Below are 24,867 nucleotides of genomic sequence, written 5' to 3'. Positions count from 1 at the left end.
ACAAAATATAGGCTTGATGGTACCTATAAAAGTTTGGAAAATTTACCCCACACTCCACAATAGGCCTTTGCAAAGACATTAAAGCAATTCTAGGAATTTTTCCCAGCCAAATAAAATTGGTTAGGACCCTATTTATTTTTTTATAAAAAGATCCTTGAAAAAAAATAGGTATCATACCCATTTGGTAACAAACTACAGGTAAAATCATCATTTTAACAGTTTGTACTCTCCCCCACCAAGATAAGTGTAAAGGATTCCATTGCTCACACATTTCTGTTAATTTTTGTAATAAATTTTTTTCATTAATTTTCATTGTTTCCTCTACTGTTTTTGCAATCCGAATTCCTAAGTATTTAATACCGTCTTCTTTCCAAATGAAAGAAAATGGATCAAATAAACCTTTTGTACAATGTACATTTAGTGGAAGAACTTTTGATTTATTCCAATTTATCTTGTAGCCGGAAAATTTTCCAAATTTTTCAATTAACTCAAGTAAACATGGAATAGTATTTTCTGGATTTCTCAAATAAAGTAAGATATCATCTGCATATGCTGATAATTTATATTCCCTATCTGAATGGGGAATACCTTGTATCTCCTTTACCTGCTGAATAGCTAATAAGGGTTCCAAAACAATATCAAAAAGCAAAGGAGATAGTGGACAACCCTGTCTAACTCCTCTCTGCAGATTAAAACGTTCTGAAAATGTATTATTAATATATAATCTAGCAGTAGGGGAGCTATACAACGTTTTAATTATTTGTATAAATCCTGAACCTATACCAAACCAGTCCATTGCTTGATACATGAATGTCCATTCCACTCGATCAAAGGCCTTCTCTGCGTCCAAAGAAACAGAAAAGGCCGGATCTTTCATGGCTTTTGTCAAATATAACATATGAAAAGCCAGTCTAGTATTATGAGAAGAAAGTCTTTGAGCAACGAATCCTGTTTGATGCATACCTATAATGAAAGGGAGAGCTTTAGCCAATCTTAAAGCTAATGTTTTAGCTAAAAGTTTACCATCTACATTGATTGAGGAAATAGGCCTATAATTTGAAACCAAAGTGGGATCTTTATTTGGCTTGGGCAAAACTATGGTTAAAGATTCTGCCATAGTGCCTGTAATACAACCCTTAGTTAGTTGAGTCTGGTATAAATTTAATAAATATGGTAATAGGGTATTTTGAAAAGATTTATACAACTCTACTGTATATCCATCACCACCTGGAGCGGATCCTACTCGTAGGGATTTCAAAGCTATTCGTAATTCTTTTAGTGATATTTGCTCTTCTAAACTTCTTTTTATATGCTCGGGAACCTTAGGACCCTTTAATATTTTCAAAAATTCTAAACCATCTTTTTCTTTATCTAAATAAGTCTCAGAAGAATAGAGAGATCTATAAAATTGTAAAAACTGTTTTAAAATAGATTCATTTTGAATGTGTATATCACCAAGTTCATCTTTAATGGCAACTATTTTTGTCTTTCTTTTTTTTGCTTTTAAATAATTTGCCAATATTCTTCCCGACTTATTTGAGTTTCCATAATATAAAGCTTGCTGAGAGAATAAATCTTTCCTAATCAATTTAGATGAAGTCTCATGAAATTTTCCTTTAAATTTCAAAAGTTCTTGTTGCGTAGAATAATCCCATTTTTCTATTAGTTTTGATTCCAAAATTTTAATTTCTTTTTCTAAATCAGAAAACTGTTTCTTAATCTGTTTTTTAAGATGAGCCGAATAAGAAATGAGTTGACCTCTCATGGTTACCTTAAAGGCATCCCATAAAGTTTCCATAGAGACTTCATCTGTATCATTAAGTTGAAAGTAATCTTTTATTTTTACTAACATAATTTCATAAAAATTTGGTTCAGCAAGCAATGTATTATCAAATCTCCACACAGGTCTATTTATATCTTGTTTAATGCCCTTAAGTTCAATCTAAACACCACCATGGTCTGATAAGATAATTGGATCTATGGCAGCCTGCGTAACTTGATGTACTAATTGATTTGAAACAAAAATGTAATCTATTCTAGAAATATTTTAAATGTTATATTTCCTGTGATAACAGCTATGATCAGAGTCTTTCTTTTTTTTTTTTTTTTTTTTTTAAAAAAAAATTCTTTATTCATTTTTAAAACTTCAATTGTGCACAAAAGATGATACATTTACATAAATACTTAATAGAATAAAGACAAAACTTATTTTTCCCAACATTTTCAATTCATCAGAGAGTCTTTCATTTTGCATCATTTCTTGATGTTGGGAGTCCATTTCTCAGCACTGTGAAGTATCATGTTGATGAACCAGTCAAATTTTCTTGATTCTTTGTCAGCTCCTTGTGTTAAAATTATCTTTGCACAATAATTTGTCTTTCTGTTTCAGACATGGAGTTAGGAACAGTTTGCTCATTGCTCCGATGCCCACAGCTTCTACAGCTCAGATATTGGGCAACAATGAGTCCATTGAACCATATACTAGCAACATCTATACTCGTAGGGTACTTTCTGGAGAGTTTCAGGTAAGGAGCTTCTCATTCTCCTCACTTATTTCTGTTCTGTGCATAATCAAATGTGCAGCATATTGTGTCTGTCCTTTAGTGTCCCTCCAGACTGGCACAGAAACAGATGGGTTTACGCTCCTCTGCCAGCAGGTGGAGACTGAGACATTAACTTTTGGTTTCAGTACATCTGGGCTGGGCAGTTCCTATTACACTCAGTCTTTTCTCATCTTCAGCAGGTGGAGTGGTAAATTGTGCAGTCTGTGCTGAGGTTAGGGAATTTTTTTTTCTTGTCCTTTTGCTGTCCGGACAGAGCTTGGGAGACCCTCTTAGGGGTCCTACAGACCTCGGGGTTGCCACACTTGAAAGGGTCAAGTCCCTTCCCCCATTTCTCCCACCTCCCCAGGTTTTCTGTGTTTAAAGGGGCCTCAACTGTACACCTGGCCTCCTGTCTGGCACAGACTTCAGTTTAGAGTGCCTTGTGAGCCTACTCTTGAGACAGCTTGGTTAGCTGTGAGAAGTTTAAAAAATAAATAAATAAATAAAGACACAAGAAATGGGCATAGTGATTCTGAGGTCGCTGTTTTTGTATGGTGGTGTTGTGCGTGTGCTTTTGGTGCCTTCAGTATGAGCGCTTCAAAGAAGCAGCAAAAGTCCACGCCAAGCGGTGGATGCGTTTGGCAGGTACATGAAATGTTCCAGCCAGCTCGAGGGGGACCCGGCTTCAAGTATCTGCATGTCAAGTCCTCTTTGCGCATGCACTGCGTGTTGGCGGGAGTTGCTGGTGACACCCAGGCCTCATCTGCTGCCCACATTGGGGTTTCCTTGGCTGCTGGCAGTCTGGTGGATTCGGGTTTGTGGACTGCAGGGGAGGCTGTGAATTCCCTCGTTGCTGATGCTGGGGCTACTAGTGGTGTTTTTGTAGTGGCGGGGTCGAGTTTGGCTTCGGTGCTGCGTTTGATTTCAGGTGACAGTTTAGTGATAGCATTTCTCTCCAGTTTTGGTGGGATCCATTTTGCCCACTGCCTCAGGCGATCTTCCTCCTGTCTTAGCCCCCTCTAAGCCTCCTCTGGTGGCTCTTCTGTTGCCTGTCCAGCCCAATAACTCGTTTGTTTATTTGTCCCTCACCATTATCCAAGGCAAGTCACATTTTTACATACAAAATAATACATTACATTTAACATACAAATCACATCAACCCAAACATCACTATAAAACAAATTGTACACTTACATACAGAACATAACATTCTTTAGCACTCTCCAGACCAGTAGAGGTTAACTTTACGAATGGGTATATATCTAATCATGACCAGCAGGTGGAGACTGAAAACAAAACTTTGGGACAGAATATACTATCCTCCCTTCTCTATTTCCCTCAGTCTTCTTTCAGTCTCCAGCAGGTGTTGAGTGATCTGTACCCATCTCCCTTGGTAGGGCTGTTGGAATTTGTTTAGGGGGTTTATTGTCCCTGTTTTTGGCCGGACGGAGCTTGGGCGGACTCTGTTTGGGGGTTCGTCCGACCTCAGGGGTGTCAAACACGGCGGGTCTCGAGCGGGGTCCCTCCCCCCACTTCCTCCACCTCCCCACATTTTTTTAGAGGAGCCTCAGCAGTAAGCCTTGCCCCCTAAATCAAGCAAGGCATATTGCTTAGAGAGCCTGTGGAGTCTGTTCTGTGAAACAACAACAACAAAAAAATCCTGAGGTAGTGCTGGTCTGGAGGGTTGTTTCCCTTTAAGAAAACTGTATTTTACTGTATTTTTTCAACTAACCGGCACTTTTTTACAGCTAGGTCGCGTATGGAGCAATGAGCACTTCTAAAGGGAAAAAGTGCTCATTGTGCTCCAGACGCGAGGCACTCGCGGCCGGCCTGTGCAAGCGGTGTTCAGGCCGGTGCGGTGGAGGAGTTCCGTCGGCAGCGGCTGCAGGCGCCCAGAGCTCCCCGCCGATGGTGCCTCGCGAGTCGGCAGGGAACGGTGGGGAAGCCCGGTCTTCTCCGTCCGCCCACGGAGGGATTCCCCGAGCCGCCGACGGTCGGGTTTTAGAGGATTCCCTCTCAGCTGATTTTTTGACAGCTGATGCCGGCTTGCCTGCTTTAGCGGCTGAGACTGTTCAAGTTTCTCAGCCGCTTCAGGCTATGGAGGGAGCTTTTTTGGCGGGAAAACCGCCATCTTCTCTGTCTGGCCCCTCCATTTTGTCTTCCACCTCAGGTGACCTTCCCCCTGTTTTGACTATGCAGGGGCAGGTTTCTGCTGGGTCCCCTGCTGTGGCAGGGAGTCCCTTGGGACCCTCGGGGGGTTTTTCTCCTGATTTTTTCTTTTCTTTATGCAGAGCCTATTTTCAGGCGGCTGGGGGTCCCGGTTGCGCCCAGGGGGTTTCGGGGGGTGGGGTTTCCTCCGCGCTCCCTGCGGCTTTGCCTCTCTCGTCTGACGTGTCGTCCCCTCCGCCGCCTCCCTTGTCCAAGCGTCCGCGGGTGTCGTGGGACGAGGATTTGTGGTCGGAGGAACGTGTCGGTCTGGAGGAGGACCTGGACCCTTCTGAGGAATTCCAGGATCCTCTGGAGGGGACGGAAGCTGGCGGCGGGTTGTCGGGTTTCCCGTTCTCCGGTGAAGAGGCGTCTGTGGTGCGCCTTTTTCAGAGAGATGAGCTGCCTGACCTTATTCAACAGGTTTCTTCGGTTTTGCGTTTTGAGGATGCGCCGCCGGAGACTCCGCGTGTGGGGGACCCTCTGTTACGGGGGATCCGTTCCGTTTCCCGCTCTTTTCCTATGCATCAGGATATTCGGGATATTATTCTGGAGCAGTGGAAAACGCCGGAGACGCCGTTTCGGCTGGCGCGCAGCATGGCTCGCCTGTATCCCATTCCAGAAGGGGATCGGGCTACGTTAGCTTCGCCAGTCGTTGATGCGGTGGTCTCGGCAATTTCTAAGCGGCATACCGTGCCTGTTGAGGGCAGTTCTGCCTTGCGGGACTCCGAGGAGCGCAAGTTGGAGAACATTCTTAAGCAAAATTTTCAGGTTTCTGCTTTTGGGGTCCAGGCGGCTATTTGTGGGGGACTTGTCGCTCGCGAAGTGTTTCGGTGGGCGGAGCGTGTCTTGGATCGGGAGTCTGATGACTGGTCTCTGGTGGATCAGGAGGTAGCGAAGATTGAGATGGCTGCCTCATTCCTCTCAGATGCTCTATATGACTTGGTGCGGATCTCGGCTAAGTCTATGGCTTTTGGCGTGGCCGCAAGGCGTGTGTTGTGGCTGCGCGCTTGGGCGGCGGATGCTGCGTCCAAAGCTAAGCTTACTAAATTTCCCTTTCATAAGAACATAAGAACATAAGAAGTTGCCTCCGCTGAGGCAGACCATAGGTCCATCCTGCTCAGCGGTCCGCACCCGCGGCGGCCCATCAGGCCCATTGCCTGAGCAATGGTCTATACCTATCTATACCCCCCAATCCCTTTTTCTTCCAGGAATCTATCCAAACCTTCTTTGAAACCATTTAATGTTTTCTTGTCTACAACAGCCTCTGGAAGCGCGTTCCATGTATCCACCACCCTCTGAGTGAAAAAGAACTTCCTAGCGTTTGTTCTAAACCTGTCCCCTTTCAATTTCTCCGAGTGCCCCCTTGTACTTGTGGCGCCCCTTAATTTGAAAAATCTGCCCCTGTCTATTTTTTCTATGCCTTTCGGGGGTCGTTTTTATTTGGAGAGGACTTGGATAAGTTGATTCAGACTCTGTCGGACTCGAAAGTTCCCCGTCTGCCGGAGGACCGTGCCCGCCCTGCGTCTCGGGGTGGTGCGGCCCGGGGGCGTTTGCGGGAATTTCGCAAGTATCGCCCTGGACGTGGGGCTGCTTCTTTCCAGTCTCCGGGGTTTTCCCGGAGTCGGTTCTTCCAGCGCATGCAGCCCTTTCGGGGGGCCCGTCGGGGGGCAGGGAATCCCTCCGCCGGTTCTCCCGCTTCCCGTCCTGCACAATGACGCCTTGCCGGAGCCCACTTTGGTTCCGGTGGGGGCCCGGCTGCGCAACTTTTTCCCCAAATGGGCCGAGATCACGTCCGATCAGTGGGTCCTGGAGGTGGTGCGAGACGGTTATGCCCTGGAGTTCGCCCGCTCTCTGCCGGACTTTTTCCTCGCTTCTCCATGTCAGACTCCTGGGAAGACGCAGGCTTTTCGCCAGACCCTTCAGCGCTTGCTAGATCTCAGGGCAGTTGTTCCAGTGCCCCCTCCAGAGTGGGGCACGGGCAGGTACTCCATTTACTTTGTGGTGCCCAAGAAGGAGGGGACCTTTCGGCCCATCCTCGATTTGAAAGGGGTCAACAGGGCTCTCAAGATTCCCTCTTTCCGTATGGAAACTCTGCGGTCGGTCATTCTGGCGGTTCAGCCGGGGGAGTTTCTCACTTCTCTCGATCTGACGGAGGCCTACTTGCATGTTCCCATTCGGGCCTCTCATCAGCGTTTCCTGCGCTTTGCGATCTTGGGTCAGCACTATCAGTTCTGTGCGCTTCCCTTTGGGCTGGCCACGGCTCCCCGGACGTTCACCAAGGTGATGGTGGTCGTCGCGGCAGCCTTGCGGTCGGAGGGCATCCTGGTACACCCCTACCTGGACGACTGGTTAATTCGGGCAAAGTCGTTGCAGGAAAGCTCCCGGGTTACAGCTCGGGTGGTGGAGTTTCTCCGGTCGCTGGACTGGGTGGTCAACCTTTCCAAGAGTCAGTTGGTCCCGGCTCAGCGTCTGGAGTACCTAGGGGTGCTGTTCGACACCTCCTTGGGGAAGGTCTTCCTCCCAGAGGCCAAGGTGAGCAAATTGCAATCTCAGATTCGCCTGCTTTTGGCGTCCCGGTGTCCTCGGGCGCGAGATTTCCTCCAGGTCTTGGGGTCGATGGCGGCGTCCCTGGACGTGGTGAGGTGGGCGCGGGCCCACATGCGTCCTCTCCAGTATGCTCTGCTCTGGAGGTGGTCTCCCCAGAGGCACGGGATGGATGTTCCAGTTCCCCTGCGAGGCTTGGCGCGCTGCAGTCTGCGTTGGTGGCTCCAGACCCCTCACCTAGTTCAGGGAGTGGGTCTGGATCTCCCGCAGTGGACGGTGCTCCTGACGGATGCGAGTCTCCTGGGTTGGGGGGCTCAGTGTTTGGGTCACTCAGCGCAGGGCACCTGGTCCGCGGAGGAGGCCGCCTGGTCGATCAACGTGTTGGAGACCAGAGCGGTCCGTCTGGCGCTGTTGGCTTTCCACTCCCTTTTGCTGGGCAAGTCGGTCAGAGTGCTGTCGGACAATGCCACGGCGGTGGCTTATGTCAATCGTCAGGGGGGCACCAAGAGCACTCAGGTGGCGCAGGAGGCGGCTCTGCTCATGGTTTGGGCGGAGTCCCATCTGCTGGACCTCTCGGCCTCTCATATAGCCGGAGTAGAAAATGTTCAGGCAGACTTCCTCAGTCGTCACTTCCTAGATCCAGGAGAGTGGTGTCTCGGCGCCGGGGCGTTTCAGTTGATAGTTCAGGCTTGGGGGCAGCCCCTGATGGACCTAATGGCCACGGGGGGCAACGCCAAAGTGCCCCGCTTCTTCAGTCGTCGCAGGGACGGTCTGGCCGAGGGTCTGGATGCTCTGGTCCAGCCGTGGCCAACGGAGGGGCTGCTGTATGTGTTCCCTCCTTGGCCGCTGGTGGGCAGAGTGCTTCTTCGCATTGTTCACCATCCGGGTTTGGTGGTGCTGGTGGCGCCGGATTGGCCTCGACGTCCGTGGTATGCGGATCTGGTGAGGCACCTGGTGGCGGATCCTCTTCCTCTGCCTCTCTCGGACGACCTTCTGATGCAGGGTCCCATTCCCATGTTCGACCCATCTCCCTTCTGTCTTACGGCGTGGCTCTTGAAAGGGGTCGCCTTAGCAAGAAGGGATATTCAGACAAGGTGATCTCTACTCTGTTGGGGTCCCGGAGGCTTTCTACCTCTCGGGCTTATGTGCGGGTTTGGCGTCTCTTTGAGGAATGGTGTCGGGCGCGGGGAGTGACCTCTTTTCGCGCTTCTCTGCCTAACATTCTAGAGTTCTTGCAGGATGGCCTGGATAGAGGCCTGGCTTGGTCTTCTCTCCGAGTTCATCTTGCGGCCCTGTCGGCCTTTCGAGGGTTGGTGTCAGGTCAGCGTTTATCGGCTCTTCCTGATGTGATTCGGTTTTTGCGGGCGGCCAAGTTGCTTAGGCCTCCCCTACGGCCCTCGGTTCCCTCTTGGGATCTTAATCTGGTTCTCTCTGTTTTGGTGCGTCCGCCTTTCGAGCCCTTGGAGCACAAAACCTACACATTCCGAGGATCTCCAAGGAAGGGAGAACAAAAGGTAAGGGAGAACCGGCATGGCTTACCAGACAGGTGAAGGAAGCCATAAAAGAAAAGAAGGACTCTTTCAAAAAATGGAAACACATCAAAACGACCGAAGCATGGAAAAAACATAAAGACGAACAGAAGAAATGTCACAAGGCGGTGAGGGATGCCAAAAAGGACTATGAAGAAAAAATAGCGCAAGAGGCCAAGAACTTCAAGCCCTTCTTTAGATACGTGAAAGGGAAAAAACCCGCAAAAGAGGCGGTGGGACCCCTGGACGACCAGGGAAGAAAAGGGTACATTAAGGAAGATAAACAAATTGCGGACAAACTAAATTCCTTCTTTGCGTCTGTCTTTACGGAGGAGGATACTGCAAAAATACCAGAGGCAATGAAAGTGTTTAATGGAGTAATAGAAGACAGCCTCACCACAGTTGAAGTGGAGTTGGACCAGATATACTACCAGATCGACAAACTTAAAAGTGACAAATCCCCTGGACCGGATGGAATTCATCCGAGAGTCTTAAAAGAATTGAAGATTGAAATCGGAGAGTTATTGCAAAAACTCACCAATCTGACAATCAGAACTGGACAGATACCAGATGACTGGAAGATAGCGAATGTCACGCCAATTTTCAAGAAAGGATCGAGAGGAGAACCGGGCAACTACAGACCAGTGAGCCTTACGTCTGTCTCTGGAAAGATGGTTGAAGCACTGATCAAGGATAGCATAGTCCGGCACTTAGATACACACGACTTGCTGAAACCCAGTCAACATGGGTTCAGGAAAGGGAAATCATGTTTAACGAATTTGCTTCAATTTTTTGAGACCGTGAACAAGCAAATTGATAGTGGAATGCCGGTGGACATAATTTATTTGGACTTCCAGAAAGCATTCGACAAAGTTCCGCATGAAAGACTTCTCAGGAAACTACAAAGCCATGGAATAGAGGGAGATATACAAAGGTGGATAGGCAAATGGCTGGAAAACAGGAAGCAGAGAGTGGGCATAAATGGGAAGTTCTCAGACTGGGAGAAAGTGACTAGTGGTGTGCCCCAGGGCTCGGTACTTGGGCCGATTCTATTTAATATATATATCAATGACCTGGAAGGCGGAATATCCAGTGAGATCATTAAGTTTGCAGACGACACAAAGCTATGCCGGGAAATCAGATCGCAGGAAGATAGCGAGGAACTCCAGAGCGACTTGTATCAGCTAGAGAAATGGGCAGAGCAATGGCAGATGAAGTTCAACGTGGAGAAATGCAAAGTAATGCATTTAGGTAGTAAGAATAAGGAACACGAGTATAGAATGTCAGGAGCAACTCTGGGTAAGAGCGAACAAGAAAAGGACCTGGGTGTACTGATAGATAGGACCCTGAAGCCGTCGGCACAATGTGCGGCAGCGGCAAAGAAAGCAAACAGAATGTTGGGCATGATAAAGAAAGGAATCACGAGTAGATCGGAGAAAGTCATAATGCCGCTTTATAGAGCAATGGTCAGACCACACTTGGAATACTGTGTACAACATTGGTCTCCCAACCTAAAGAAGGATATAAAACTGCTGGAGAGGGTGCAGAGACGAGCAACGAAACTAATAAGAGGTATGGAGAAATTGGAATATGAGGAACGACTCAAGAAACTAGGATTGTTCTCCCTTGAGAAGAGGAGGCTGCGAGGGGACATGATAGAGACGTTCAAAATACTGAAAGACATCGATAAAATAGAGCAGAAAAACAAATTATTTACATTGTCCAATGTGACACGGACAAGAGGACATGGTTTGAAGCTAAGGGGTGACAAGTCCAGGACAAATGTCAGGAAGTTCTGCTTTACGCAGCGAGTGGTGAACGCATGGAATGCTCTTCCACAGGAGGTTATTAAGGAATCCACTGTGCTAGGATTCAAAGGCAAATTAGATGCACATCTCCTTATGAGAGGCATAGAGGGATATGGGTGATTAGAACAATCAGGTGTATACCTGACTGGGCCTCCGCGTGTGCGGATCGCCGGACTCGATGGACCATGGGTCTGATCCGGAGATGGCAATTCTTATGTTCTTATGTTCTTATGTTCTTTGAAGGACCTTACTTTGAAGGCGGTCTTTTTGGTGGCCATTACTTCTGCTAGGCGTGTTTCTGAGCTGCAGGCTTTCTCTTGTAGGGCTCCCTTCTTGGAGTTTTCTAGGGAGCGGGTCGTCTTGCGGCCTGTTCCTTCCTTTCTGCTGAAGGTTGTTTCTCCTTTTCATGTCAATCAATCGGTGGTTCTCCCGGTCTTGGGTGGTCGGGAGGGCTCTTCTGAGCAACGGCAGCTGCGCAAGTTGGATGTCAGTCGGGTCCTTCGCTCTTATGTACAGCGGACCCAGGAATTCCGGAAGTCCGATCATCTCTTTGTCCTCCTGGCGGGTCCTCGTCGGGGAGCTGGCGCTTCTAAGGCTACTATTGCGCGCTGGATCAAGGAGACGATTGCTTCCGCTTATCTTCTGAAACAGCAGCCTGTTCCGGAGTTTCTCAAGGCTCATTCCACTCGGGGTCAGGCGGCTTCTTGGGCTGAGTCGTCGCTTGTGCCTCCAGTGGATATTTGTAAGGCTGCGGTTTGGTCCTCCTTGCATTCCTTTGTTCGTCATTATCGGGTTGATGTGCAGGCGCGTCGGGACGCGGTGTTCGGTGAGCGTGTACTGGTATCGGCCCTTCGGGGGTCCCGCCCGTGAGAGGGACTGCTTTGGTACGTCCCATTCGTAAAGTTAACCTCTACTGGTCTGGAGAGTGCTAAAGAAGGAGAAATTAGGTTCTTACCTGCTAATTTACTTTCTTTTAGCTTCTCCAGACCAGTAGAGGTCCCCACCCTGTCTGTTGTTGTTGTTGTTGGGGCTGTTTCGCGGGCAGTTTTTGTTTTTTGCTGCGGGTTCTAGTATTTTTCTAGGGCCGGGGAGAATTAAAGAACAGCGGCTGTGGCTCGGCTGGCTTAGCTGGCGAGCTGTGGGGACATTTTCCTTCGGGTATTTCTCCTCTGCATTTTCCAACAGCATTTGGGTATGTTATTTGTTACTCCTGTTCGGAGTTTTGTTTTCTTCCTGTTTTCCAGTTCTTGGTTCTGCTTGGCTATTCGGCAGACTGAGGGAAATAGAGAAGGGAGGATAGTATATTCTGTCCCAAAGTTTTGTTTTCAGTCTCCACCTGCTGGTCATGATTAGATATATACCCATTCGTAAAGTTAACCTCTACTGGTCTGGAGAAGCTAAAAGAAAGTAAATTAGCAGGTAAGAACCTAATTTCTCCTTACCTGTCGGGGATTGGCCGGGATCATAATGGATCAGTGGGTCCTGGGGGTGATTTGGGACAGTTATACTCTGGAATATTCCCGACCTTTGCCAGATCATTTGCTCTCCTCTCCTTGTTAGGCAACTTGGAAGAGAAGGGCTTTTCGGCAGACACTGCTCAGATTACTGGACCTCAAAGTGGTAGTCCATGGACCTCCTCAGGATATTTGCACCAACAGGTACTCTATTTACTTCGTGGTGCCCAAGAAAGAGTAGTCTTTTCGGCTCTCTGGGTTCTGTCTTTTCACATGGAAATCCTGAAATCTGTAATTCTGGCTGTCTAGCCTGGGGATTTTCTGGTTTCTCTCGACCTGATGGAGGCCTATCTGCATGCTTCCATTTGTGCCTCTCATCAACTATTCTTAAGCTTTGTGATTTTGGGAGAGCATTATCAGTTTTGTGCACTTCCCTTTAGTCTAGCTACTGTACCGCACACCTTCACCAAGATTATGGTCTGGATGATTGGTTGATTCGAGTGAAGTCGCTACAGGAGAGTTCTTGGGTTACGGCTCAAGTTGTGGAGTTTGTCCAGTCCCTGGGCTGGGTGGTCAACGTGGCCAAGAGTGAATTGACTCCATCTCGGTGCTTAGAGTATCTCCATGAGCTTTTCAACACCAGCTTGGGGAGAGTTTTTCTTTCAGAGGTCAGGGTGTACAAATTACAAATGTAGATTTGCTTTCTGATGGATTGCAGATGTCCACTGGCGCAAGACTTTATACAGGTCTTGGGGTCCATGGTGGTCTCCTTGGAGGTGTGTCCTCTTCAGTATGCACTTCTTCTGCAGTGGTCACCATAGATTCACAATCTGGACTCTGGTCCCACTTAGGGGCTTAGTTAGCAGCTTATGCTGGTGGCTGCAATCTTTCAGTCTGGTTCAGGGAGTGAATCTCGATCAGCCCCAGTAGACAGTGCTTCTCACGGATGCCCGTCTCCTTGGTTGGGGAACTCAATGCCTTGGTCGTTCAGCTCAGGGTAGCTGGACCCTTATTGGCTCTGGTCTCCAGAACATTGATCATTTGGCTAGTGTTGGTGGAATTCCAGTCCTTGCTGGAGAGCAAGTCAGTTTGAGTTCTCTCAGACAATGCCACAGCGACTGTCTGTCAGTCGTCAGGGGGCACCAAGAGTCATCTGGAGGCACAGGAGACCTCTCTGCGAAGGCTCATCTTCAGAACATTTCGGCTTCCTACATTGCTGGTGTGGACAACATCCAGGCAGATTTTTTAAGTCATCGTGCGCTGGAACCCAGCGAGTGGTGTCTCGGGCTGGAAGCCTTTGAGTTAATTGTTCAGGCTTGGGGTCAGCCAATCACTGACCTCATGGCCAGGAGTGTTAATGCCAAAGCGCCGAGGGGCTGGATGCTATGATGCAGACTTGGCTGTTGGACGGCCTGCAGTATGTCTTTCCTCCATGGCCTCTGGTGGGCAAAATTCTTTGGATTGCTAGGCACGCGGGCCGCATGATCCTGGTGGCTCCGGACTGAACCAGGCATCTGTGGTATGTGTATCTGGTTTGTCTGCTAGTGGCAGATCCTTTCCTGCTGCCCCTCTTGCCCGATCTTCCAGTGTTCAATCCGGGTCCCTTTTGTCTTACATCTGGCTCTTGAGAGTGCTTGCCTAAGGAAGAAAGCATTTTTGGATAAGGTAATCTCCACTCTTGGGGTCTCGGAGAGTTTGCACCTCTAGGGCTTATGTACTGCACATGGCATGGTTCCCTTTCGAGCTGCTTTGCCTCACATTTCAGAGTTTCAGTAGGATGGCCTGGAGCAGGGCCTTACCTGGTCTTCCCTTTGGGTGCAGATTGCCACTTTGTCTTCCTTTCACAATTTCTTGCGTGGTAAGTGTTTGGCCTCTTCTCCAGATGTAGTTTGGTTCTTAAGAACTGCGAAATTGCTATGGACTCCAGTTCGCCTGTCGGTTCCTGCCTGGGATCTCAATTTAGTTCTTTTTGTGCTCATTCGTCCTCCGTTGAGCCTCTCGATGCCTGTAAATTGAAGGACCTAACTCTTAAAGCATTTTTTTGAGTGGCCATTACTTCTGCAAGATGCGTTTCAGAGCTGCAGGCATTTTTGTGTAGGCCTCCCTTCCTGAAGTTTTCTAGAAAGCGGGTCGTTCTGCGGCCGGTTCCCTCCTTTCTTCCAAAGGTAGTTTCGCCGTTTCATGTCAACCAGTCCATGGTCCTCCCTGTCTTGGGTAGTCGGGAGGGTTCTTTGGAACAGAGACAGTTACGCAAGTGGGATGTCTGTTGGATTCTTCGCTCTTATGTTCAGCAGACTCAGGAATTCTGAAAATCAGATCATCTTTTTGTCTTCTTAGCAGGTCCTTGTAAGAGGGATGGCGCTTCCAAGGCTACCATTGCGCGCTGGATCAAGGAGAGTATTGCTTCTGCATACCTTCTTCAGAAGAAGCCTGTTTCGGATTTTCTCAAGGCTCATTCCACTCTGGGTCCGGCAGCTTCTTGGGCTGAGTCTTCTCTGGTGCCCCAGTGGATATCTGTAAGGCCGTGGTTTGGCCTTCTCTGCATTTCTTTGTGCAACACTACCATGTGGACGTCCAGGTGCATCGGGACGCAGTGTTTGGTGAGCGTTTTCTGGTGGCGGCCCTGCAGGGGTCCCACCAATGATGGGTACTGCTTTGGTACGTCCCATCAGTGAATTGTACTGGTCTGGAGAGCTGCTGAAGGAGAAATTAGGTTCTTACCTGCTAATTTTCTTTCTTTTAGACTCTCCAGACTGGTACAGTCCCTATCTTGTCTGTCTGTTCTTGCAGGATTCGCGTGAAGAGTGATTTTTTTTTCCTGCAAGTTCTAGTATTTTTATAGGGTCGGGGAGATTAAAGAACAGCGGCTTTGGCGTAGCTGGTGAGCTATGGGGACATTTGCTGAAGGGGCTTTTTCTGTGGAATTTCCAACAGTATTGCTCTGTTAGTTGTTACTCCTGTTTGGAGGGGTTATAATTAGCACTCCTGTTTGGAGGGGTTATAATTAGCACTTCTTAGTTCTGCTTGGCTTTGTAGCAGACTGGTTTATATTAGGGGGGCGCACAGCTAGTTATATTACAGCCAAAAGGTTTTGTCTGTCTCCACCTGCTGGTCACGGTGAGCTATTACCCATCAGTGAACTGTACCGGTCTGGAGAGTGTAAAAGAAAGAAAATTAGCAGGCAAGAGCCTAATTTCTCCTTTTTAGGAATTTTTTTCCTTCTTCCTCAAGTGAAGAAACTAACAGAGCCTGCTTTAAAGATCACCTTGTTCATTTGGACCTTTGAAGACCTGTGAGGTGCTCCTCCAACAAGGGAGTAGCAGCAGGATAGGAACTGCCTTCTTCATTTTCCCTACATTTTGAATCAATGTATTAGTTTTCTTTCCCCTGCCCCCTATAATTTTGCAAACAGCTTTCTGCTTCTGATCAAAAGGCATTTGAAGCAAATAATCCCCCCCCTAAAAAAAAAAAAAAACTTCCTGGAGGAATTGTGATATAAATTGTATTTTTTGCCTTATAACTTTTAATACTTTTGTATGTTTTTTTAGAAACCGCCTAGGTTTTAGGCAGTGTATGTATAAATAAATACAACTTTTCTCTTAGGTAGTGAATCCACACTTATTGAAAGATCTGACGGAGCGGAATCTATGGAATGAAGAGATGAAAAACAAAATTATTGCTTACAATGGCTCTATTCAGGTACAGTATTGATTATGGAGCCTAATGAGAAATAGTAGGAAAATATCCTATTTGAAACAGTGTTTAACAATTTTCTTCCCAGAAGACCACCATTTTATGCTGTTCAGGGCATGTGCTATTTGCTAGATTGCTGCTATTTTTGGCTATTTTAAGATTGGAATTGGAGATATAACGGGCCATAGCATAGAAACTAATGAATTCTTTCCTTTGGTCTTTACTGAGGAGAATGCTTGGGAAATAGAAAAAAAATTATTTTGGGGGGGATTCAGAGAAACTGAGGCAAATCGTGATGAAATTGAGCAAATTGGCAAACTACAATACCAAATCACCAGTGCTGGATAGTGTACATCCTAGATTAGATATCAACTAAATTTGTAAAACAGTAGTAAAATTTTTTTCTACCCAGTCTTACTCTTCGATCCCCATGGAAACTCCTCTACTCCCCCTCCCCACTCGCAATAAAAACCAGAGAGAATAATAACTTCACATTCCACATCTTTTATTACATGTTAATTGCACCTCTAAATCCTCTCTCCAATATATATCCCAAAGGTGCACACTAAGAGGCAGGATGCTCCCCTTTAGTATTCCCATGCGATGACGTGCTTTTCTGTGGCAGAATTAATGTCACCAAAGGGGTGGGGCTAGAGCTAGGGCCATGCCGCACCACCTGAACTTACTGCCGAGCTGTTATCTGCAGAAGAAAGAGGTAGGGACCAGCTAGCAGCGGAGTAGCAGCAAAGATAGTTGATGCCTATTGCTGGCTCAGAAATGTGGCATGCTTTTTTTGAAGGAGCTAGGTGGAAGTGATGCCACCAAGGGGTTAGGGCCATACTGCACCACTCAAACTCACTTCCAAGCTGACTATCTCTATAGAATCACACCAGTTACTAGCATCAGAATAGAAGTTAGTGCCTGAGCCAGTGAAGGTCCATCAAGCTCAGAATCCTTTTTCTAACAGACGATACGCCTTTAAATCAAAGTGGGATTGTAGAGAAAAAAATTTGCAAGATTTAAGTGATTCTTGAAGACTGCCTCTCTGAGGTTAAGGAGTGTGCTACCTTGTAAGTAAATTTTGTTTTTCAACAAGATCTCACATCTGTTATGAGAATTTTTTTTTTAAAATAATTTATTCATTTTAAAACTTTCATCAAGTGTACAAATAATCATAATAAACACAATTAGTCTGAGCACTTGATCATCATATCATTACAACTTATAAGTAGAAATGTAACCCTCACCCCAACCTCCCTCAAATCCCTCTTATTCATAAGATCATATATTTGAAACCCTCCCCACACCCAATATTAAATGGTGTATAATTAATAGAAAAATGGCATCTAATCATGACAGAAAGATGTTAATGGCTCCCATATTTTAATAAAATTCTTATAATTCCATTCTGTACCGCTATTGATCTTTCCATTCTATATATGTGACATACTGAATTCCACCAAAAATTAAAATTAAGCCTACTATGATCTTTACAGTTATTGGTAATATGTTGGATGGCAACTCCAGTCAAAATCATTAAAAGTTTGTTGTTGCACGCTGATATCTGACTCTTTTTTCTCATAGACATTCCAAATATCACAGTATCATAAGATAACGCTACATGGTTTTCCAATAAACAATTTATTTTAAAAAGAGAACTCCATTCTGTGGGCAGAGAATTTGGGTATATCCAGAGGTGACAAAATCAACTCAAAAGATATAGAGAATTTCTTAAAATGAGAGACAAAACAAGAAAATTGGGGGCTACTTTTTTGCTCACATATCTCTGTAAATGTATAGTTAAATATTTGAGTTTGAGAGATGTGTGTTTTCTCCCTGATCCTTTTTGGACCTTAAGAAGCTGACAAGTGGGTTGGGATGAAGCGAGAGGGCTAAGAGCCGAGGTTTATCCTTTTCCTTGACTTGTTTAAAGCAAGAAGTCTTCCTTCGATTCTATCTCCTCCCTCCTAAGTGGTGTAAGGAAGAATTCAAATCCAATAATAATTTACTTTAGATAGTAGTATCTCTAACCCTCTGTTGTAGTTCCTTCCTATTTCTCCTACTGTAAACCGCGTCGAGCTCTACGAATGTGGAGATAATGTGGTATACAAACCTAAGGATTAGATTAGATTAGATTTTGGTTTGAAGAATTTTTGTTGGAAATGGTTCTGCATTTCTTGAACGAGTGTTATAACTTGAAATGATTTAATAAATGAATAAAAAGAAAATTAAAAAAGAAAGAAAGAAAATGTTATAATACCCTTATATCGCTGCACCTCGAATACTGTGTGCAGTTCTGGTCACCATATCAGAAAAGATGTAGCAGAATTAGAAAAGGTACAGAGAAGGACGATGAAAATGATAAAAGGTTTGGGACAACTTCTTTATGAGCAGAGGCTAAAGTGGATAGGGCTCTTCAGCTTGGAGAAGAGATGGTTCAGGAGTGATATAATAGAGGTCTATAAAATACTGAGTGGAGTGGAAAGGGTAGATGTGAATCGCTTGTTCACTCTAGACTAGATGGGCCATTTGGCCTTTATCTGCCATCATGAAGCTACTAAGTAGTAGATTTAAAACAAACTGTAGGGGGGGTGTGGCTTGGAGCCGCAATAAGATGGTCGGGTGATAGCACAGCTCCTCCATAACAGGTTAAAGATCTGAAATTATAAGCTACAAAACTTGAAATTTTCATCTGATTTTGTGCTTCCGGATTGTATGATGGCATCGTCTAAACATTTGAAGGGTGAGATGGCTGGTACAAGTGCAGGGTGCGCTAAGAGATCAAAAACGGAGCCGATGGCCCCCTCAAAAGTTCCATTGCTGGGTGATGACAGTTGCGATATCGTGGCTGAGCTCAGACAGATTAAAGAAATTGTGTTAAATAATTCAAGGAAGATATAGGAGGCTATAGATGAAGTGGCTAGCCTCACACGTCAAATGGCAGTCATGGATATTAAAGTGGAACAACTAGAAAAAAGAACTGAGGCAAATGAAGTTGAAATAACAGTTGAAGCCGGATAAAAGGATGATTGAGAGTCTGTCAAGGGATCTGGAGGATTGCATTAACCGTGGCAAACGGAACAATTTGAGAATAATTGGTTTGCCGGAAGGCATAGAAAAGGATGACCCGATCTCGTTTTTGGAAAGCTTTTTACCAAAGATATTACCGCTGAAATTCAAATACCCGATGGAATTCGAAAGAGCCCATAGAATCCCGACTAGAAGATCAGACAAACAGCTGGGACCGCGGCCTTTGATCTTTAAATTATTAAGATATCAACAGATTACTGAGATTCTTAGGCTGGCAAAAGAAAATCGTAATTTAAAGTGTCAGGATTCTAAAATTTTCATTGTGCCTGATTTTGCTAAGGCCACAGCACAGAAAAGGAAAAAACTGCTGGAGCTGAGGCTAAAATTGAAAAGTCTTGGGGCTAGACCCAGTGAAATTAAATGAGTTTTTGGAAAACTGTAATCACCAGATGTCTATGTAACATACATTCATATATAAATATTTTGATATAGGGAGACATGAAGTCCTTTTGAATAAACATTCTAAATGGTCCTGTTCATTGGACACAGTTGGCAACATTCTCTGTTAATGTGGATAGAATGCAGTGGGGTTTTTTGGGTTGTTTTTTTATGGACAGCATCTCTGAGTTTTGATGTTATTTTTTACAGATTATATAGATTCATGAGAATGGTTTGGATAGCTCAAATTTGCTCTAATGAATTGAATTTGCTACGAGATGATAGAATGTCATTGGATCTGAACTGTTCACGGTAATATCATTAATGGTGGCTCAGGAAATATAATGGCCAGTTTTAGCGATATCAACTTTACACAGCAGGAAGTAGATTTTTTGAAAGAACCAAAGCATGGCAGCTTATTAAAGATCCAGATATATATTTCAATCAAAATAAATGATTCTTCTGGGAATGTTGCAGAGGAATTTAAATGCATTGATTTGAATGCATCTTATAAGATTCAGGAAAATATGGTTACGAAGGAAGGTTTTGCATATTCTATTGCACATTAGGTTCCTGGTTTTCTTCTGGTGATGCAGAAAAGGAGAGTTTGCAGACCATATTTTGATATATAATAGATATGCTATGTTCCTGAAGGCTGTCTGAAGTGATGGTTTATTGAAGACTGTGAGTTACCTGTACTGTGGATGAAGATTATAACAATGACAATTCACATTTTAACATCAATATATAGTTTTGTTTGCATAATAAACTTTTATATGCAAAATATTAGTTTAATTTGAAAGCCAGACTGAGTCTGATAGAAAATTTTTTATAATATTATTATTGATTGTGTTTTTATTTTGTGATTTGGGGTTAAGGTTGTTTTAATGTTTATAAACCACTATATATGAATTCTTTTAATTTTGTTTTATTTCTTTTAAAAGTAATTGATATGAATTATATTAATGTTTTTAAATTTTAATTGGTCAAGAAATATTATAGTTTCTTGTTTAATTAAAAAGAAAGATTTGAAGCTTGGATATTCTCATTGTTATTTATGATTATATTCTTTTTTTGCATAATAAGAAGATAAATTTGAATATTTGATATTTTACTGATATATTGTTAGTAGCTGAAATGTATTCATCGTGATTTTGGTTAAAGTAGGGATTTATGGGGAATCTTTTATGATTGAGTAATATGGTGATTGGGTTTATATTGTTATGGATTGTTTTATTCTGTAAGGGTTAGGGAATTAATAACTGGGTAATTTTTAATTACTTGTTTTGGGCTAGTTTGGGTATTCCTAATAGTTTTTATTAAAGTCCTATAGTTTTACATAATAGGAAAACAATATTTAACATGAAATTTGGGCTTTTGTTGGGTAAAATGGGTAAATGTTCTCAAAAAATTAATTTTTAAATTTGTCAATTTTTATTAGATTTATTTTGGATGGACTAAATTTTGGTAGCTTATTATTTTTAAAGAATGTGATATAATATAATTGACCTGTAGGAGTTTCTTGTCACTTGTTACCACATGCATGTTTCCAAGTTTTCACTTTTATTGAAGGGGTGGGAGGGGGGATTTATATGTTTTTTAGTTCCTGAATTTGAGAGAAGTGTAAATTTTGATTTGTTTCAATATAATTTTATTTATTGGATGATTTATGGAAGTATAATTTTTACATATTTACAATGATTTTTAAAATATTTCGTTAAATGTAAATGGTCTAAACCAGGGGTGCCCAACACGTCGATCGCGATCGACCGGTCGATCGGGAAGGCAACGCCAGTCGATCTCGTGTTGCCGTTCCAATCGGCCGGCCGATCAGCCTTCCTCTCCCCAAGGTTCCCCACCGGAATCTCCCCAAGGTTCCCCATGCACACTCATTCTTGCTGCGCCCTTCCTGCCCGACTGCCAGAACCCGTCGTCCGACTGGGGGATGATGTCACTTCCTTCGGGAGAAGGCGGGAGGGAGGTCTAGGGAAGTCACGACCCTTGAGAGCTGAGCGCCGGCTGCCCCTGGCGGAATTGACAAGCCAGACTGGAGAAAGGCGGTCGGGAGCAGGAGGTGCTCTGCCCAAAAATGCCGGAGCTGCTGCTGCTGCTCTGACGTCTTGAGCCTGAAAATGGGAAGTTGAGTGTCGTGCTAAAAAGAGACTGGAACGGCTCTCATGGAAGACTGGCTTTTTTTCTTTTCTTTTCCTCGGCCCTGGGGATCCAGAGATTTGGGCCTGCAGAAGCCTCATGCTGACCAGCATTCCTCTCCCCGACATCAATTCTTACATCGGAGAGGAATTTCTGGGCCAGCCAATCGCTGCCTGGCTGGCCCGGAACTTCCTCTCCGACATCAGAATTGAAGGGGAGCAGAATGCTGGTCAGTGCAAGGCTTCTGCATGCAGAGCTTGGTGGGCGGTGGCTTGGAGGCCTGTTCCCCGGTGGCGACAGCAAACCTAGTGGCTTGGGGGAGGGCAGGGAGAAAGAAACAAAGGGGGCAAGCAGGGAGACAAAAAGAAAGTGGGCATGGAGAGAGAGAGAGAAAGAAAGAACAGGAGGCAGGGAGAAAGAAAGAAAAAGTTGGGGGAGAGAATGAGGTATGGAAGAGAGAAAGCATATAGGAGGCTGAAAGAAGGAGTGGGCTGAAATCAGAAGATGTCAGAAGAAGTGCAGCCAGAGTGAAGTGAGAAGAAGTCAGAAGAAGAAAGTGCAACCAGAGACTCATGAAATCACCAAACAAAAGTAGGAAAAATGATTTTATTTTCAATTTAGTGATCAAAATGTGTCTGTTTTGAGAATTTATATCTGCTGTCTATATTTTGCACTATGGCTCCCTTTTACTAAACCACAATAGCGGTTTTTAGCGCAGGGAGCCTATGAGCGTCGAGAGCAGCGTGGGGCATTCAGCGCAACTCCCTGCGCTAAAAACTGCTATGTGGTTTAGTAAAAAGGGAGGGGCTATATTTGTCTATTTTTGTATGGTTGTTATTGAGATGACATTGCATAGAGTCATCTGCCTTGACCTCTTTGAAAAAAACCCGGAATATGAATGATAATTAACATTTTCTCTGCCTTTCAGTGTGCTTTGTGGGTTTTTAAAATTTTTTTTATTGTTGGTAGATCATTTTGACTTGGTCATTTTAAAAGTAGCTCGCAAGCCCAAAAAGTGTGGGCACCCCTGGTCTAAACCATCCGAATAAGAGGAAAAAAACACTCTTATTTTTAAAACAGCAGAATGCGGATAATTGTTTTATCCAGGAGTCTCATCTGTCTGCTGAAGAGTCCAAAAAGCTGGAGGGTAATTGGGTGAAGCATTGTTTTTTTGCCCCCCGCGGTGAAGAAAAAGGCTGGAGTTGCTATTTTGGTTAATAAAAAATGTAATGCAATGTTTAATATGATAGCTTTTGATCCTTTAGGAAGATGGGTACATGTTGACATGAGTATGGATAATACTACTTTGGCACTTTTCAATGTGTATGCCCCTAATTCGAACCAAATAGAGTTTTTTAAGTCTCTTCAACAGTTGGTTTTGCCACTGGCTGCTTCTAATTTAGTAGTGGCGGGGGATTTTAATGCTGTTATGGATTCTATTATGGATAAAAAACCTAGTAAAATTATAAAGTCATTAGGTTTAGATAATTTTGTACACTCTTCCAATTTAAAAGATATATGGCGTATTTTTCATTTTAATGATCGGGAATTTTCTTTTTGTTCCCATGTTCATAAATCATTTTCAAGAATTGATTGTTTTTATTTCAGATCTTTTAGTACATCAAGTTACACAAGCCTCCATAGATCCAATTATTTTGTCTGATCATGGGGGTGTGTGAGTTGAATTTAATGTTATTGATCAAGATAATAGTAGACCAATATGGAGATTTGATAATGCTTTGCTTGCAGCTTCAAAATTTTATGAAGATTTTCAACTAAAGATTGATGAATATTTTCAAATTAATAATACAGAGGAAATCTCTATGGAAACTTTATGGGATGCTTTTAAGGCAACCATGAGAGGGCAAATTATTTCATATTCAGCTCATGTTAAGAAACAAGTAAAAAAGCAATTTTCTAACTTAGAACAAGAAATAAAGATTTTAGAATCAAAATTGATTGAGAAATGGGAACATTCCACATTACAAGCTCTCTTAAAAACTAAATGTAAGTATAATGAGATTTCTTCTAAAATAGTAAGGAACGATATCTTTTCACAACAAGCTTTGTATCATGGAAGCTCTAATAAGGCGGGAAGACTATTGGCCAATTATCTTAAAGTTAAGAAAAGGAAAACAAAAATAAGTATAATTAAGGATGAAAAAGGAGATACACATTCTCAAATTGGTCCTATTTTAAAACAATTTTTAAATTTCTATAAAGCCCTTTATTCTTCTGAGCCTTATTTAGATAGGGAAAAGGATGGCTTTGAATTTTTAAATCTAATCGAGGGACCAAAAGTTCCTCATAATATGAAAAGAAGTTTAGAAGAACCTATATCACTAAAAGAGTTACAAACAGCATTGAAGTCTCTTAGAGTTGGGACCGCTCCAGGTGGTGTACTGTAGAGTTTTATAAGTCATTTCAAATTACCCTTTTACCCCATTTATTAAATTTATATCGTACCAAACTAAATATAGGTTGTAATATAGGTACTATGGCAGAATCATTAACGATGGTTTTGCCGAAGCCAAATAAGGATGCTACATTGGTTTCAAATTACAGGCCTATTTCTTTAATTAATGTGGATGGGAAATTATTGGCTAAACTTTTAGCCTTACGTTTGGCAAAGGCTCTTCCTTATATAATTGGTATGCATCAAACGGGTTTTGTTGCTCAGAGACACTCTTCCAATAATACTAGACTGGCTCTTCAGATGTTATATTTTATCCCAGGACAAGCAGGCAGCATATTCTTAACGCATGGGTGACGTCACCGACGGAGCCCCGGTACGGACACTTTTTACTAGAAAGTTCTAGTTGGCCGCACCGCGCATGCGCAAGTGCCTTCCCACCCGACGGAGGAGTGCGTGGTCCCCAGTTTCTTCGTTTCCGCGGAGCGAAGAAGTCGCATGTGGTTTCAACGGCCGTTGAAAACATCCTTTTTGCCTTCCTGCTCGCGTTTTTTTCTTTTTCCCACTTCGGGTTCTCTTTTTTCTTCGATTCAAAAAAAAAAAAAAAAATCTCTCGATTTTCTCTATTTTTTGAAACCGGTTTTGATTTTGCGGAGGCCGTGTTTCCCTTCATGCCCCCGCAACCGGGCTTTAAGAAGTGCCAGCGGTGTGCACGCCCGATCTCCCTCACTGACCCACACAATTGGTGCCTACAGTGTTTGGGTCCAGAGCATCGGGCTGACACCTGCACCCGCTGTGCCACTCTTAAGAAACGCACTTTAAAGAATCGGCAGATCCAGCAGAACATCCTTTTCGGTACCGGATCTGCTATGGAACCTGCCGCGACGTCGACGGTACCGCAAAAGATGGCACCGACTACTTCGACGACGCCCGATCCTTCCTCGGGGTCGCTGGCATCAGGTAAGCCGGCTAAGAAGCCTTCCATCTCCCTTGAGCGCCCACCTGCCACAGTGGCGACGCCGGTCCTCCCGGCCTCACGCCGACCCCGCAAACGCT

The 24,867-nt window shown here is 44.4% G+C and overlaps 1 protein-coding gene across 1 annotated transcript in view; it reads left to right on the top strand.

The window, feature by feature from the left end:
- RRM1 (ribonucleotide reductase catalytic subunit M1) overlaps positions 1-24,867 on the top strand; it is a 135,888-nt gene that overhangs the window by 92,183 nt on the left and 18,838 nt on the right. Inside the window, exons 16-17 of the mRNA XM_033949190.1 lie at positions 2,390-2,525; positions 15,690-15,785. Of these exons, the coding sequence (XP_033805081.1) occupies positions 2,390-2,525; positions 15,690-15,785 (232 nt within the window). The remainder of the gene's footprint in view (positions 1-2,389; positions 2,526-15,689; positions 15,786-24,867) is intronic.

The sequence above is a fragment of the Geotrypetes seraphini genome, chromosome 6 (genome assembly GCF_902459505.1).
Source record: "Geotrypetes seraphini chromosome 6, aGeoSer1.1, whole genome shotgun sequence".
NCBI classification, from domain to species: Eukaryota; Metazoa; Chordata; class Amphibia; order Gymnophiona; family Dermophiidae; genus Geotrypetes; species Geotrypetes seraphini.
The sequence above is the reverse complement of the archived record's forward strand: the minus strand, read 5'-3'. Positions and strand labels throughout refer to the sequence as shown.